Raw genomic sequence first — 17,233 nt, 5'->3', positions numbered from 1 at the left:
ATTTGTTATTGTTTTAATTGTGTTTGTGATTATGATGATTTTTGTTTTATTGTAACCTGCTCAGATGTTTAGATGTATGGGCTATACATTTTGTTAAATAAATAGAATACAAAGCTTTTCTCCTATTAATACCAAATATTCCCAATAAATATTGCAGTTTCTTTAACGTAGTAATCTCTGACTGCAAATTAAACCAGCTGTAAGACTAACAGCTACTCTCTTACCTAAGAAATAAACCTTGCAGAGCTTGTCTACAGTTCAGTAGCCAAAGGTAGAAAACTTTAGCAAGAGCTAGTAATGTTAAAGACCAGAGACAGTTCGCTAGGCAGTTTTGGTCTAGGTTAGAAGACAGAGAAGTACACCATAATATAGATACACAGCCAGTACAATTTAACTACCCTGTTTCCCCGAAAGTAAGACATCCCCCGAAAATAAGACCTAGTAGAGGTTTTCCTGAATTGGTAGATATAAGGCCTCCCCCGAAGGTAAGACCTAGCAAATTTTTGTTTGAAAGCAGGGCCGCCGAGAGCCGGACAATGCCACCCCCGGGCCGCCCCCCACCCGAGGTCGCTGGGCCCCCCCTCCACCCACCTTCCGTCGCTCCCGGAACTAACCTTAAATGCCTCCTTTCACCTTTGCAGCAAGCAGCAGCAGGGCAGACCTCTCCTTCCTTCTGTGCCCCGCCCTCGCGAACGTTACGTCAGGCAAGGGCAGGACATGGAAGGAAGAAGTGGCCTGCCCTGCTGCTGCAAAGGTGAAAGGAGGCGTTTAAGGTTAGTTCCGGGAGCGATGGAGGGCGGGCGGGCCAACCCCGATCCAACCCCGATGTTTCCCCATAAAATAAGACAGCCCCTGAAAATAAGACCTAGCGCACTTTTGGGAGCAAAAATTAATATAAGACAGTGTCTTATTTTCGGGGAAACATGGTAAGTAATTGAAGTCTAAAGCGTAAACCTGTAGCCATACAGTTGAGATATTAAGAATAAGAATTAGAACGTACTTAGCAGTGTTCTTATTCAGATCTTTGAAGGACAGCAGACACCATTTACCCCATTTACTAAGCCGTGGTAGTGAATGCCGTGCGCTAATGCCGACACAGCCTTTCACTTTGAATGGGCTGCGTCGGCACTGTTGCATGCAGGGGTGTAGCCAGACTTTGGCGGGAGGGGGTCCAGAGCCCGAGCTGAGGGAGCACATTTTAGCCCCCCCCCGGCGCCGCCGACCCCCCTGCCGCTGACTACCCTCTCGACCCCCACCGCAGCCTACCTTTGCTGGCGGCGGACCCCAACCCCCACCAGCCGAGGTCCTCTTCTTCCGGCGCAAGGCTTCGTTCTGTTTCTGTGAGTCTGATGTCCTGCAAGGCAACGGAGGCAGGGGAGGATTGGCGGTGGGAGGGGGGGGTCGAGAGGGTCGTCGGCAGGGGGGTCCAGGGCCAAATCTACGGGGCCCAGGCCCCCGTGGCCCCACGTAGCTACACCACTGGTTATACGGGAGCAGCTGGTGAAGCTTTGTAAACGGGTAGGTTAGTGTGACATATATGCAATAATTGGGGGAAATCAGGAAGGGAGGGGCAAACATTTTTTCACACCACTGTAACTGGCAGGATTTCCCAAATAAGCAAAGCAAATTCTGGATATATCCTTGATTTTTTTTTTGTTCTCCAGGATTTGCCCCAATTAACTAGATTCCACTGAATAATGTCTCAGAGCTGTTCACCATGAGCCCTGTTCAACAGCTTCCTTTCTCTTGAAAGAGGTTTGGGAATGGGAATGGGAAATGGGACTTGATATACCGCCTTTGTGAGGTTTTTGCAACTACATTCAAAGCGGTTTACATATATTCAGGTACTTATTTTGTACCAGGGGCAACGGAGGGTTAAGTGACTTGCCCACAGTCACAAGGAGCTGCAGTGGGAATTGAACCCAGTTCCCCAGGATCAAAGTCCACTGCACTAACCACTAGGCTACTCCTCCACTCATTCCACCAATAAGAGGCAACCTCATCAGTGATGTCACAATGGCTTGACTGCCCAATACAGTTCCCCAGGATCAAAGTCCACTGCACTAACCACTAGGCTACTCCTCCACTCATTCCACCAATAAGAGCCAACCTCATCAGTGATGTCACAATGGCTTGATTGCCCGACACTTGGCTCACTTCTGATATTGTGATGTCATAAGGGAAATAGGGAAAGGGAACTGGGACTTGATATACTGCCTTTCTGAGGTTTTTGCAACTACATTTAAAGCAGTTTACATATATTCAGGTACTTATTTTGTACCAGGGGCAACGGAGGGTTAAGTGACTTGCCCAGAGTCACGAGGAGCTGCAATGGGAATTGAACTCAGTTCCCCAGGATCAAAGTCCACTGCACTAACCACTAGGCTACTTCACCACACTGCTTGTACATTACCAATATCTTTCAGGAATGTGAATGTCTCCTCTAGGGTACTTCTTCTTAGATTTATACAACTCATCTCACACCCTGCAATATTTTGGCAGTTCTGTCTCTTACCACCTCAGCTCTATCTCAGTTCAGAAGGACAGAGGTAGCCTGGAGGCAGTTCAGAGCAGTGTTTTTACCAGGGACCTACACAGAGTCATTGGTAGAGTGAGCGAGGATTTGAACTGAGGCACAGGAAGAGAAAGTGGCTCACACAGGGTGACACAGAATCAGTGGGGATTAGAACTGAAGCCCAGGAAGTAGTGGCTTATCTATTATCACAGAACCTGAGGGAGGAAGGGTTTTCAAATGGTTTTTAGGTCACCGCTTTACCTGAAGCTCCCGGATTCTCAGGTGACGCAGGTACAGGAAAGACAGGTAGGCCCCGTGCAACATAACTGGGTCCTTGGTGCTGTCATGTTTCTCCTCATCTAATCCCAGCAGCTGCAGGGTGGTCTGGTAGCAGTACCTTTTCCAGAGAAAAAAAGACAAGACACTATAAAAATCTGGCTGCTGAGTTTTTCACGGCCGGGGACCCGTTTTCCCAAAGGGGTTCGCCTGTTCTGGGGCGGCTGGATGCCGATGTAGGATGCTACTGTAACCCGGCCCGGTTAGGTTGGGAATTATTGAAAAGGATAAGTCTGGTAGAGTCACTGGGAGGTCCCTGGGTGGGAGAAAGCCCCAGCCCATGGGAGGGTGTATGAAATAAAATACAGAAGAATAGTGCCCCTGATTTTGTAGAATTACAGCTTGGGAGGAGTTTGGGAGGAAATGAAAGGACAGGATTAGAGCGGGAAAGTGTCCTTGGTTGGTTGCCTAAGTTTTGAGTTGCCTACAAGCCCCCTGCCAAGTGACCTGCAGAAGAATTAAGGGGGGTTCTGAAGTACCAGCTCCAGTTCGGATAAATTCAAGGGACAGTTGCTGTCAAATTCGTAACAACCGGTGAAGGAGCCAGAACTTCGGGTGGATTGAAGAGTCCGGCCCGTAAGTGAGGCTCAGGGTAGGACACGGTCTGCAAACGGCTAGGGTTACCATATTTTGTCCTCTCAAAAAAGGACACATGTCCCGCCCCCTGCCCCGCCCACACCACACCCCTTTCGCATCCTCACCCCGCCTCCTGTCACATATTCACCTCCCCTCCCACTGGTTCACATATTCCCCTCCCGTGCCACCTCCCGTCACCTCCCCTCCTCCGGGTCACCTCCCCTCCCCTTACTTACTATCTACTGCCCTGGTGGTCTAGTGACCTCTTCGGGGCAGGAAAGAGCCCCCTCTTTCCTGCCCGGAGCTCTGTCCTTGCCCTGCATCCTGTTGCTGTGACGGTCTCGGGATTCAAAATGGCCGCCGAGAGTTGAAGTCTCGCTAGGCCACTTCAACTCTTGGCAGCCATTTTGAATCCCGAGACTGTCACAGCAACAGGATGCAGGGCAAGGACAGAGCTCCAGGCAGGAAAGAGGGGGCTCTTTCCTGCCCCGAAGAGGTCACTAGACCACCAGGGCAGTAGATAGTAAGTAAGGGAACGGGAGGCTAGGATAGGCCTGCCGCCCACCCATTTGTCCAGAAATCTGGACAAACGGGCGGACTGGCAAAACCCGTCCAGACGCCCGGACATGTCCTCAAAAAGAGGACATGTTCGGGTAAATCCGGATATATGGTAACCCTACCCACGGCTGGGGTGTTACCTGCAAGGTGATACCCAAGAAAGGACAGCTATAAAAGGTCCAGACCTGGTGGTAGCAGAGTACATCAGGAGGAGAAATCAGCCCTGGGGTTACATCTGGCTGCAGGATAGGCATAGAAAGGTTGTTCCTATGTGCATAGCCCTGGAAAGAAACTGGTCCTTGCAAATACTCCTGAAAGGTGTAGGGTAAAAGATGCCCCCACTTTGACTGAAGTCTGACCGTGAATTATAGGAGCAGCTACTTCATTGACTGTGTTGAAGATTGTTGAATCAAGGGTATTGCCAGCTGCTGAAGTGGCAAATAAAAGTTCAAGTTATACTTAAGCCTCCTGGAGTGTCACGTGAAAAGTTGAATGGAACCCGGAATTAGATAAGTGTCTACCAAAGCTCGACTGGAGCGGAAAATGGGAGAAAGTGTGAGGTGTGCACGGCCTGAGAGTGAGCAGAAGCTGTGGAAATGAAGCAGTGTGAAAGTGTCCCTCTGAGACCTAGGTCCAGGGTTAACCTGGGTGAGACACGAGTTACACCACCCAAGGATACCCACAAGGAATTTGCATGAGATAAATGTGCATACTACTACTTGACATTTCTAAAGCGCTACTAGGGTTACGCAGCGCTGTACAATTTAACATAGAAGGACAGTCCCTGCTCAAAGAGCTTACAATCTAAAGGACAAATGTACAGTCAGTCAAATAGGGGCAGTCTAGATTTCCTGAAAGGTATAAAGGTTAGGTGCCAAAAGCAACATTGAAGAGGTGGGCTTTGAGCAAGGATTTGAAGATGGGTAGGGAGGGGGCTTGGCGTAAGGGCTCAGGAAGTTTATTCCAAGCATAGGGTGAGGCGAGGCAGAATGAGCGGAGCCTGGAGTTGGCGGTGGTGGAGCTTTTGATGATGCCCATTTATCTCATTTTATTATTTATTCATTTATCTTATATATCATTAAATTATAAAATCTTATAACAAACAGAAAGATTGGAACTCTCCCACACTGTCCCACCTACCCCTTATGCAACCATATCTCATGTATATGCATTTCATGTATCCTGAAAATCTAACTGGCTATGGGGTTCCTAGAACAGATTTGGAAAGCCCAGGTTTAAACATAAAAGATGGTTAACAGGTAAGCCCATAAGGCCCATCTATTCTGCCAAATTTTCTATGATTGTAGATAAAACTGAACCAAGATTCTGGTGGAAGGTTTATGATGCAGTAACAGGAGGTTGGGTGGCAGCAAGGCCAGAAGTCCAACACGTGGTGTCTGACAGCCATTGAGAAGTGATTCAGAGGAAGCAAACAACAAAACTAAACTAAAAAAAAAACAACAACCAAAAAACTCCAAAAACTAACAAAAAAACAACAACAAAACTAAACTAAAAACAAAAACAAAAAAAACCCAAAAATTAAACTAAAAAAATTACCAAAAAAAACAACAATACAAAACTAAAAAAACAACCAAAAACCAAAACCAAGCAAAAAACCATCCAAATCATCCCCTAACATCTGAGCCAATGACCATTACAAGCACTGGATCTTCACCCTCTCCAGTTCAAGATACCATCACAAGCCCTCACAGTGTCAACAGCCTATAGCTTTTGATCTGGTTTGGCTGTAGCCCATAGGGTGGGAACACCACATTTCTGGAACGTACCCTGTTTCCTGCTTCTTCCTGGGGGACAGGGGATGCTTCCAGACATCCCCAATGTCTGTGTCCTTCTCACTCTCTGGCAGTGGCAGTCCCTGACAGATGGTGGTAGAGAATGAGAGAGAGATGGAAAGTGAGATGTTATGCACTGTTAGCATATTTAGTGCATAAGTATATAAGTACATAAGTGTTGCCATACTGGGACAGACCAAAGATCCATCAAGCCCAGCAACCTGTTTCCAACAGTGGCCAATCCAGGTCACAAGTACCTGGCAAGATCCCAAAACAGTACAATACATTTTATGCTGCTTATCTCAAAAATAAGCAGTGGATTTTCCCAAGTCCATTTTAATAATGCCTTATGGACTTTTCTTTTAGGAAGCTATACAAACCTTTTTTAAACCCCGCTAAGCTAACTACTTTTACCACATTCTCTGGCAATGAATTTCAGAGTTTAATTACACATTGACGGAAGAAATATTTTCTCTGATTCGTTTTAAATTTACGACTTTGTAGCTTCATTGCATGCCCACTAGTCCTAGTATTTTTGGAAAGAGTAAACAAGTGATTCACATCTACCCATTCCACTCCACTCTGTATTTTATCGACCTCTATCATATCTCCCCTCAGCCGTCTTTTCTCCAAGCTCTTACTACAGAGCTCTATTTTGCTGATGCAGCGAATGTGTGTATCTGTGTGTATGCGTGGGTATCTAGGTGTAAGGTGTGTGACAGTGTGTGTGTGATGATGATGATGTTAGGTTCAACATTAGGCGTCATGACCGAAGAAATGGATTTAGGTGTCATCACAATATGTTGCAATCTTCAGTTCAGCCAAAAAAGCAAACAGAGTTTTAGGAATTATTAGAAAGGGAACAGAGAATAAAACAGAGGATACTGTAATGTCTCTGTATTGCTCCATGGTGAGGAGGCTGCACCTTGAGTATTGTGTGCAATTCTGGTCATCGTATCAAAAAAATATATAGTGGAACAGGAAAACTTACAAAGAAGCATAACCAAAATGATTAAGGGGCTGGAACGATTCTCATATGAGGAAAGGCTGCAGCTTGCAGAAGAGATGGCAGAGGGGGGAGATGAGGTCTATAAAATCCTGACTGGAGTAGAACAAGTAAATGTGAATTGATTGTTTACACTTTCAAAAAGTACAAAGACCAGGAGACACTCCACGAAATTACAAAGTAATGTAAAACAAATAGGAGAAAATATTGTTTCACTCAACATATAGTTAAGCTCTGGCACTCGTTGCTGGAGCAAGTAGTAAAAGTAGTTAATATAGCTGGGTTAAATAAAAGGTTTGGACAAATTCTTGGAGGAAAAGTCCATAAACCATTTATTTCAGTTTGCTCACACCTTTTTTTAGTAGTAGCTCAAGGTGTACACTGGGCATTTCCCTGTCCTGGGGGGAAGGAGCTTACAATAAATAAATCTAAGTTTGTACTTGAAGTAGTGGCAGATTAAGTGACTTGTTCAAGATTACAAGGAGCTGTAGTGGGATTTGAGCCAGGCTTCCATGGTTGCCAATCCAGTGCTCTAACCCCTGGGCTACTCTATCATTAAGGGAGACCCGGAGAAAGTCACTGCTTATCCCTGGGGGTCGGTAGCATGGTATCTTGTTACTTTTTTTTTTAGACTCTGCCCGGGTACTTGTGACCTGGATTGGTCACTGTTGGAAACAGGATACTGGGTTAGATGGACATTGGTCTGACCCAGTTTGGCGATTCTTATGTGGCTATGGGGATGTAGATGTGTGATTGTGTGTTTGTGACTGTATATGGGTGTTTATTGCTTACTAGTAAAAAAGGCCTATTTCTGACACAAATGAAACGGGCGCTAGCAAGGTTTTCCTCGGAGTTTGTATGTTTGAGATAGTGTATGTGAGAGTGACTGTGTGTGTGTGAGAGTGAATGTGCGAGTGTGAGTGTGTGTGTGTGAGAGAGAGAGTGAGTCTGGGTGCAAGTGTGTCTGTGAGAGAGAGAGTGTGTATGTGAGAATAAGAGTGTGTGCAAGTGCATATGTGAGACACAGTGTGTGAGAGAGAGAGAGTGTGTTTCACACAGATACAGTGTGTGCAAGAGAGAGAGTGTGTGTGAGAGACACAGACTCTCTGTGAGACTGAGTGTATGAGACCAAGAGAGTGTGTGAGTGACTGTGTGACACATAGAGAGTGAATGTGATAGTATGTGAGAGAGAGAGAGAGTGAGTGTGTGTGTATGTGAGACACAGACTCTCTGTGAGACTGAGTGTATGAGACCAAGAGAGTGTGTGAGTGACTGTGTGACACATAGAGAGTGAATGTGATACAGTGTGAGACATAGAGTGTGTGAGAGACAGTGTGTGAGAGTGAGAGAGAGAAAGACATTGACTGTGAGAGAGAGAGAGTGTGTGTGTGTGAGAGGGAGAGAGAGAGAGAGAGAGTGTGTGTGAGACACAGACTCTCTGTGAGACTGAGTGTATGAGACCAAGAGAGTGTGTGAGTGACTGTGTGACACACAGAGAGTGAATGTGATACAGTGTGAGACATAGAGTGTGTGAGAGACAGTGTGTGAGAGTGAGAGAGAGAAAGACATTGACTGTGAGAGAGAGAGAGAGAGAGTGTGTGTGAGAGAGAGAGAGAGAGAGAGAGAGTGTGTGTGTGAGACACAGACTCTCTGTGAGACTGAGTGTATGAGACCAAGAGAGTGTGTGAGTGACTGTGTGACACATAGAGAGTGAATGTGATACAGTGTGAGACATAGAGTGTGTGAGAGTGAGAGAGAGAAAGACATTGACTGTGAGAGAGAGAGACAGTGTGTGAGAGGGAGAGAGAGTGTGTTTGAGATACAAACTCTCTGTGAGACTGAGTGTATGAGACCAAGAGAGTGTGTGAGTGACTATGTGACACATAGAGAGTGAATGTGATACAGTGTGAGAGACAGATTGTGAGAGTGAGAGAGAGAAAGACATTGACTGTGAGAGAGAGAGAGAGTGTGTGTGACAGAGGTACCGCCTCCTCCCTGTCTGGTGTCAGACCCCCCCCCCCCCCTCTCTCTCTGGTGTCTGAGCATTACTGTGCAGGACACTGACCAATCCTATTTAATAGAATGCACCTCCAACATTCTGAAGCCGAGAAACCGCGTGTGGTTGGTCACTTCTGCTTGTGATGAACCCGGAAGTACGTGATGTCAATTCAGGAGATGGATACAGAGAGCAGGAATGCCTCAGCCATGCAGTCAGCTTCAGAATGTTGGAGGTGCCTTTTATTATATAGGATGGGCTAATGGTTAGTGCAGCAGGTTGTGGACCTGGGGAACTGGGTTCGATTCCTGCTGCTGCCTGATGGTTGGCAGTGGCTTAAGATCCTGGGGAACCAGGTTTAGTTTCCTCTGCAGCCCCGTGTGACTCTGGGCACGTCACTTAGCACCAGGTACAATATATAACTTAGGGACAGTGCAAAGTACCTGTGATAGAAATTGTAAACCGAATAATTGCCTTAGGGATCACTTGCGGTATATCAAGTGCTATAAATAAATAAATTAACGGAAAAGTACAGTTGGATTTGACTTCTCGACAACCTGTAAGCAGGGGTGTAGCTACCATTGAGCAAGCCTAGAAAAATGCCCAGGGCCAGCCAATAGTAGGGGCTGCCCACTGTTCCTTCCCCCCTCACAGGTCCTGGCATCTCACCCCCTTTCTCTACTCCCTCTCTCCCCCCCCCCAAAGGTCCAGTATCCCCCCTGAAACCTGTGGTGGGCAGGCAGTCAGCAGAGGCAGCAAGATAGAAAAATTGCCTCCAGCCGGCACCACTAGGGTCTTTCCACTGCAGTGTCCCACCTCTCAGATGTTACTTCCTGTGGGCAGGACACAGCAGATGAAAGACCCTGGCGGCACTGACTGGAGACAGTCTGGCTGCCTCTGCCTGCTGCCCAAAGGTTTCAAGGGCCATGAAGGGAGGAGAGGGAGGTTAGAGAGATGCTGGGACCTGTGGGGGGGAGGGGTGATATTGGACCTGCCATGGGTGGGGGGGAGTGTGAGGAGAGAGAAGGAGAAAAGCCATGACTTGTCAGGGGGGGAAAGGGGAGAGATGCTGGGACCTGTGGGGGGAGGGGCGATATCGGACCTGCCATGGGGGGGGGGGGGGGGTGAGGAGAGAGAAGGAGAAATGCCAGGACTTGTTAGGGAGGAGAAGGGGTGAGATGCTGGGACCTGTGGTGGGGGGGGGGGAAGGAGTGATATCGGTCCTGCCATGGGGGGGAGACTGTGAGGAGAGAGAAGGAGAAATGCCAGGACTTGTCGGGAGGGAGAAGAGGAGAGATGCTGGGACCTGTGGGGGAGGGGCGATATCAGACCTGCTATGGGGGAGGGGAGTGTGAGGAGAGAGAAGGATAAATGCCAAGACTTGTCAGGGGGGAGGGGAGAGATGCTGGGACCTGTGGGGAGGAGGGGTTATATCGGACCTGCCATGGGGGGGGGGGGTGAGGAGAGAGAAGGAGAAATGCCAGAACTGTCAGGGAGAAGAAGAGGAGAGAAGGAGAAATGCCAAGACTTGTGAGAGGGGGAGAAGGGGAGAGATGCTGGGATCTGTGAGGGGGGTTGAGAAAGGAGGGCTTATAGAGATGCCAAACCACAAAAAGAGAGAGGTACCAGGACCAGGGGGGGAGGGGGCTTGGGGAAATAGGTGCAGAGGGAAGAGAGAGAGAGAGAGAGAGAGATCTGGGGAAGAAAAGGAGAGAGATGATGCTGGACCCAGAGCTGACTGGAGGGGAGAGAGAGAGACTGGAAAAGGGGGGGGGGGGGGGGGGAGACGCTAGACTCTGGATTAAGTGGAGAGAAAAAAGAGAGAAACTGGATAAAGTAGACCAATAGAGGAGATACACTAGACCAACTGAGGGAGACAGTGATGCCGAGGTGGGGAGGGAGAGAGAGAGGTAGGGAGAGAGAAGATGGGCCTAGGTTGGCGGCTATGGAAGGAGGGGAAGAGAAAAGCAACAAGCTGGATAAGTGGAGAGAAAGGGACACAGAAGAAATGCTGGGTAAAGAAGGATCCCAGAGACAAGAAGAGGTACTGGATAAGGGGAGGGATAAGGACATTGAGAAGGCAGGTGCTGAACATGGGAGGGGGGTTGTTCAGGGATAGGGGCACAGAGGGTAGATGCTGGAATATGGATGCAAGGAAAGATGGATAGTGGGAATAAAGAGAGAAGAAACATCAAAAGGACAGAAGACCCTGGAAGAGATTTAAGAAAAATCAGAGAGGTGTGGTAGCCGTGTTAGTCCACTCTTAAGGTTATCAATAGAAATCAAACAAAATAAAACATGGAAAAGAAAATAAGATGATACCTTTTTTATTGGACATAACTTAATACATTTCTTGATTAGCTTTCGAAGGTTGCCCTTCTTCGTCAGATCGGAAATAAGCAAATGTGCTAGCTGACAGTGTATATAAGTGAAAACATTCAAGCATTACTATGACAGTAAAATAGATACTATTGGAGATTCTACATGGAATGTTGCTACTCTTTGAGATTCTACATGGAATGTTGCTATTCCACTAGCAACATTCCATGTAGAAGGCTGCGCAGGCTTCTGTTTCTGTGAGTCTGACGTCCTGCACGTACAGAAGCAGAAGCCTGCGCGGCCACATTGGTGATCTGCAAGGGCCGACTTCTACATGGAATGTTGCTAGTGGAATAGCAACATTCCATGTAGAATCTATAGAAATCAAACAAAATAAAACATGGAAAAGAAAATAAGATGATACCTTTTTTATTGGACATAACTTAATACATTTCTTGATTAGCTTTCGAAAAATTTAGAAAAATCAGAGAAAAGCAGAGAAGAGACAAGAAAGGTAGAATTTGTAATATGTGAGTTTTGGGAAATGTACATCTTGCATTTCAGTTTCTATGTCTATTACAGGTTTTCTATATAGGGCTCGATTGTGTTTGTACACTGGAACTCTGAAGAGATTCCTCTTCCCCCTCTCTCCGGTCCCCCTACCTTGAAAAAGATGGTATTATAGGAGGACCACCTTAATTTATCCGCCCAGGGCCCATTCAGTCCTAGATACGCCATTGCCTGTAAGGAACCATTTGAGAGTGGGTAATGTATCAGACACAGGGATAGATGAGGACAGATGGGCTGTTGGTGGCAAGGTGAAATGGGCTTCCTGAAGACAAGGCGTGAGTCACATGTGTGCTCCTAGCACGGGTCATCTGTGCGCTCCTAGCATGAGCCTAGCAGGGGCATCTGTGTGCCTCTATCATGGGTCATCTGTGTGTGTTCCTAGCATGGGTCATCTGTGTGTTCCTAGCATGGGTCATCTGTGTGTGTTCCTGGCATGGGTCATCTGTGTGCTCCTAGCATGAGTCACTTATGTGTGTTCCTATCATGGGTCATCTGTGTATTCCTAGCATCGGTCATCTGTGTGTTCCTAGCATGAGTCACGTGTGTGTTCCTATCATGGGTCATCTGTGTGTTCCTAGCATGGGTCATCTGTGTGTTCCTATCATGGGTCACCTGTGTGTGTTCCTAGCATGGGTCACTTGTGTACTCCTATCATGGGTCATCTGTGTGCTCCTAGCATGGGTCATCTGTGTGTTCCTAGCATGGGTCATCTGTGTGTTGCTAGCATGAGTCACGTGTGTGTTCCTATCATGGGTCATCTGTGTGTTCCTAGCATGGGTCACCTGTGTGTTCCTATCATGGGTCACCTGTGTGTGTTCCTAGCATGGGTCACTTGTGTACTCCTATCATGGGTCATCTGTGTGTGTTCCTAGCATGGGTCACTTGTGTACTCCTATCATGGGTCATCTGTGTGTTCCTAGCATGGGTCATCTGTGTGTTCCCAGCATGAGTCACTTGTGTGTGTTCCTATCATGGGTCATCTGTGTGTTCCTAGCATGGGTCATCTGTGTGTTCCTAGCATTAGTCACGTGTGTGTTCCTATCATGGGTCATCTGTGTGTTCCTGTCATGGGTCACCTGTGTGTTCCTAGCGGTTCTACCTGCTGCTGATCCATGTTCTGGTATATCCTTGTCCAGACCCGGATGCTGTCCTGAGCTGACAGCGAGCACACTGGGGCTGCTTCCAGCACGACTGCGGCATGTTCCTGCAGAGCCTCCATCACTTTCTCTGCTGTGGAAACCTGAACTCAAACACAAGGAGACTGATATCCAAGCAACAGGAAAATTAACAAGTCGGCATTAGAGCCCCAGTCTCATAGTAACATGGTAGATGATGGCAGATAAAGATCCAGTCTGCCCAAGATAAACTCATAGCATATAATATAATATATGCATAATTGATCTTGATCTGTCCTTAATATTTTTGATCCACAGACCATAGAAGTCTGTCTGATATTTGTCTTATAACCCAACTACTGGAGTTGCCATGGAATCCTCACTCCAGCCCATCCAGATGTGTCTAGCCATAATCGGGGAACAGACCGTAGAAGTTTTCCCAACTCTGGCTTTATTTCTCAATTACTGGAGTGGCCATCTAAGCACCACTACGTTCATTTTGCTTCAATTCTTTTTTAAATAAAGGAATCCTTTGTGTTTATCTGCTACACGACTAATATTCCACCAGTGTCATTGTGCTCATATTAGCCCTCTCCTCAAGTCACTTCACTGGCTTCCTATCCGTTTCCGCATACAGTTCAAACTCCTCTTATTGACCTATAAGTGCATTCACTCTGCAGCTCCTCAGTACCTCTCCACTCTCATCTCTCCCTACATTCCTCCCCGGGAACTCCGTTCACTGGGTAAATCTCTCTTATCTGCACCCTTCTCCTCCACTGCTAATTCCAGACTCCGTTCCTTCTATCTTGCTGCACCATATGCCTGGAATAGACTTCCTGAGCCGGTACGTCAAGCTCCATCTCTGACCGTCTTCAAATCTAAGCTAAAAGCCCACCTTTTTGATGCTGCTTTTAACTCCTAACCCTTGGTCACTTGTTCAGAACCCTTATTTTATCATCCTCACTTTAATATTCCCTTATCTCTTGTTTGTCCTGTTTGTGTGTCCTAATTAGATTGTAAGCTCTGTCGAGCAGGGACTGTCTCTTCATGTTCAAGTGTACAGCGCTGCGTACGTCTAGTAGCGCTATAGAAATGATAAGTAATAGTCTTTAGGATTCTGGAATCTTGCTATTATTTGGGTTCCGGAATCTTGCTACTCTTTGGGATTCCAGAATCTTGCTACTCTTTGGGATTCCGGAATCTTGCTACTCTTTGTCCTTATCCCTTATTTGTCCTGTTTGTCTGTCCTAATTAGATTGTAAGCTCTGTGGAGCATGGACTGTCTCTCCGTGTTCAAGTGTACAGCACTGCATATCTCTAGTAGCGCTATAGAAATGATAAGTAGTAGTAGTATTTATCCCACTCATTTTAAAATTCCATTACCCTTTCGTCTCCACCATCTCTCACGGGAGGGCATTCCAGGTATCCACCACCCTTCTCTGTGAAAAAGTACTTCTTGAGGTTACTCCTAATTCGTCTGTCCTGCAACCTCAATTCATGTCCTCTAGTTCTGCCGCTTTCCCATCTCTGGAAAAGGTTTGTTTGTATATTAATACCTTTCAAACATTTAAACGTCTGTATCATGTCACCCCTATCTTTCCTTTCCTCTAGGATATACATATTCAGGTCATCAAGTCTTTCCTCTGATGTCTTGCGCTGCAAACTGCATTCCATTGTGGTCGTTTTTCTCTGAACAACTTCTAGTCATTTTACATCCTTAGCAAGATACAGCCTCCAAAACTGAACATAACATTCCAAATGGGGCCTCACCATTTAGAACAAATCGGAGAAAATGTTTCCTCTGGAATTCATTGCCGGAGAGCGTGGTGAAGGCGGTTAGCTTAGCAGAGTTTAAAAACGGGTTAGACGGTTTCCTAAAGGACAAGTCCATAAACCACTACTAAATGGACTTGGGAAAAATCCACAATTCTGGGAATAACATGTATAGAATGTTTGTACGTTTGGGAAGTTCGCCAGGTGCCCTTGGCCTGGATTGGCCGTTGTCGTGGACAGGATGCTGGGCTCGATGGACCTTTGGTCTTTTCCCAGTGTGGCATTACTTATGTACTTATGTACCAATGGTGGCTTGTACAGGGGCATCAATGCCTCTTTTCTTTTACTGGCTGCAACCTAGCATCCTTCTGGCTACGGCCACTGCCTTGTCACATTTTTTTCATCACCTTGATGTCCTAAGACATTATCACTCCAAGGTTGCTCTCCTGAAATGTGCTTATCAATCTCTTGCCTCCTGTCATGTACATCTCCTTTGGATTTCTGAACTTTTTGCATTAAATTTTAACTGCCAGACCTTAGACCATTCTTCTAATTTTTGGAGATGTCTTCTTATGTTTTCTACGCCCTCCGGGATGTCCACTCTGTTGGCAAGCTTCATGTTATCTGCATAAAGGCAAAATTTTACTTCTAACCCTTCGGCAATGTTGCTCACAAATATATTAACTAGAATCGGCCCCAGTACCAATCCCTAAGGATCTCCACTGCTCACCTTCCTTTAGTCCAAGCAGATTCCATTTATCACCACCCTCTATCATCTGTTGGTCAACCAGTTTCTAATCCAGTTCACCAACTTGGGTCCTAACTTCAGCCTTCTCAGCTTATTCATGAGTCTCCTGTGAGGAACTGTATCAAAGACTTTGTTGAAATCCAAGTAGATTACATCTAGTGAATGTTTTACCTAGTTCTTTGGTCACCCAGTCAAAGATATCAATCAGATTCATTTGGCAGGGTTTTCCTTGTTGCCTCAGATATTGCAGGATTCTAGAAAATTCACTATCCTTTCCTTCAGCATCAATCCATTATTATTCCTACCACTGATGTGAGGCTTACCAACCTATAGTTTCCCATTTATTCCCCTGTCCCCAATTTTGTGAAGAGGAATGCATCCACTCATCTCCAATCTTGTGAGACTTCTCCCATTTCTAAAGATCTATTAAATAAATACTTAAGAGGTCTCACTAGAATTACTCCATGTTCTCTCAGTATTCTGGGATGTATCCCATCCGGCCTCATAGCTTTGTCCACTTTCAGATTTTTAAGTTGCCTATAAATGCTATCTTCCATGAATGGAACAATAATCACTCCATTCCTAGATATAACCTTGGCAGTTGACCATAGTCTATGTCCATGATTTTCCTCCATGAACACAGAACAGAAGTATTTGCTCAGCATGTCTGCTTTTTCCTCATCTCTCTATATAGTGGGAGTCGGCAGCTTTCAGTCTTACAATTCCATTCATAGTTTCCTCCTTCTCCAGCGTATCTGAAAAAAAATTCATTACCTCTCAACATCTTTAGCCATTTTCATTTCCATTTGTTCCTTTGCTTGCTGTATTTCCCTCTTCACTTCTTTGAGTTTCATCTGGTAATCTCGTACTGGATAGGAGGGGAAAGATTAGTAAGCTCAACTCAGGAGAGAGACCTTGGGGTGTTGGTGTCAGAGGATATTAAGGTGACGAAACGATGTGACAAGGTGACAGCTGTGGCCAGAAGGATGCTAGGCTGCATAGAGAGGGGTATAACCAGCAGAAGAAAGGAGGTGTTGATGCCCCTCTACAAGTCGTTAGTGAGGCCCCACTTGGAGTATTGTGTTCAGTTTTGGAGGCCGTATCTAGCTAACGATGTAAAAAGACTGGAAGCGGTGCAAAGAAAAGCTACGAAAATGGTATGGGATTTGCATTGCAAACCGTACGAGGAGAGACTTGCCAACCTAAACATGTATACCTCGGAGGAAAGGAGAAACAGGGGCAGGGCTTTTTTTGAGGGGGTACTCGGGGGTACTGAGTACCGGCACCTTTTCCATTGTCTGCTAAAATTGACCCATAAATGCCAAGTTTTAATGAAAGAGCTCAAGCTTTACACACCAATTCTGCCTTGTCATAGATTCTGTGACTGGTTGCAGGGGGCCTGGTTATTGTGAAGTGCATCCCTCAGTGATCACCCCACCCTTGAAGGGTGGCCTAACATTTGAGTACCGGCACCTTTTTTGCTAGAAACAACGCACTGAACAGGGGTGACATGATACAGACGTTCAAATATTTGAAAGGTATTAATCTGCAAACGAACCTTTTTTAGAGACGGGAAGGCGGTAGAACTAGAGGGCAAGAATTGAGGTTGAAGGGGGGCAGACTCAGGAGTAATGTCAGGAAGTATTTTTTCACGGAGAGGGTGCTGGATATTTGGAGTGCCCTCCCGTGGGAGGTGGTGGAAATGAAAATGGTAATGGAATTCAAACATGCGTGGGATAAATATAAAGGAATCCTGTTCAGAAGGAATGGATCTACGGAATCTTAGTGGACATTGGGTGGCAATGCCGGTAATTTGGAAGCAAAACCAGTGCTGGGCAGACTTCTGCGGTCTATGTCCTGAGAAAGGCAAGGACAAATCAAACTCGGGTACACATATAAAGTATCACATACCACGTAAAATGAGTTTA

At 46.2% G+C, this 17,233-nt stretch overlaps 1 protein-coding gene across 1 annotated transcript in view; it reads right to left on the bottom strand.

Annotated features, from left to right (window-relative positions):
* The window catches only part of LOC115465264, a 166,635-nt gene that overhangs the window by 137,068 nt on the left and 12,334 nt on the right, over window positions 1-17,233 (bottom strand). Inside the window, exons 3-5 of the mRNA XM_030195666.1 lie at window positions 12,769-12,909; window positions 5,773-5,861; window positions 2,777-2,912 (exon numbers count right to left, since the gene is read on the bottom strand). Of these exons, the coding sequence (XP_030051526.1) occupies window positions 2,777-2,912; window positions 5,773-5,861; window positions 12,769-12,909 (366 nt within the window). The remainder of the gene's footprint in view (window positions 1-2,776; window positions 2,913-5,772; window positions 5,862-12,768; window positions 12,910-17,233) is intronic.

This window comes from Microcaecilia unicolor, chromosome 3 (assembly GCF_901765095.1).
Source record: "Microcaecilia unicolor chromosome 3, aMicUni1.1, whole genome shotgun sequence".
NCBI classification, from domain to species: Eukaryota; Metazoa; Chordata; class Amphibia; order Gymnophiona; family Siphonopidae; genus Microcaecilia; species Microcaecilia unicolor.
The sequence above is the reverse complement of the archived record's forward strand: the minus strand, read 5'-3'. Positions and strand labels throughout refer to the sequence as shown.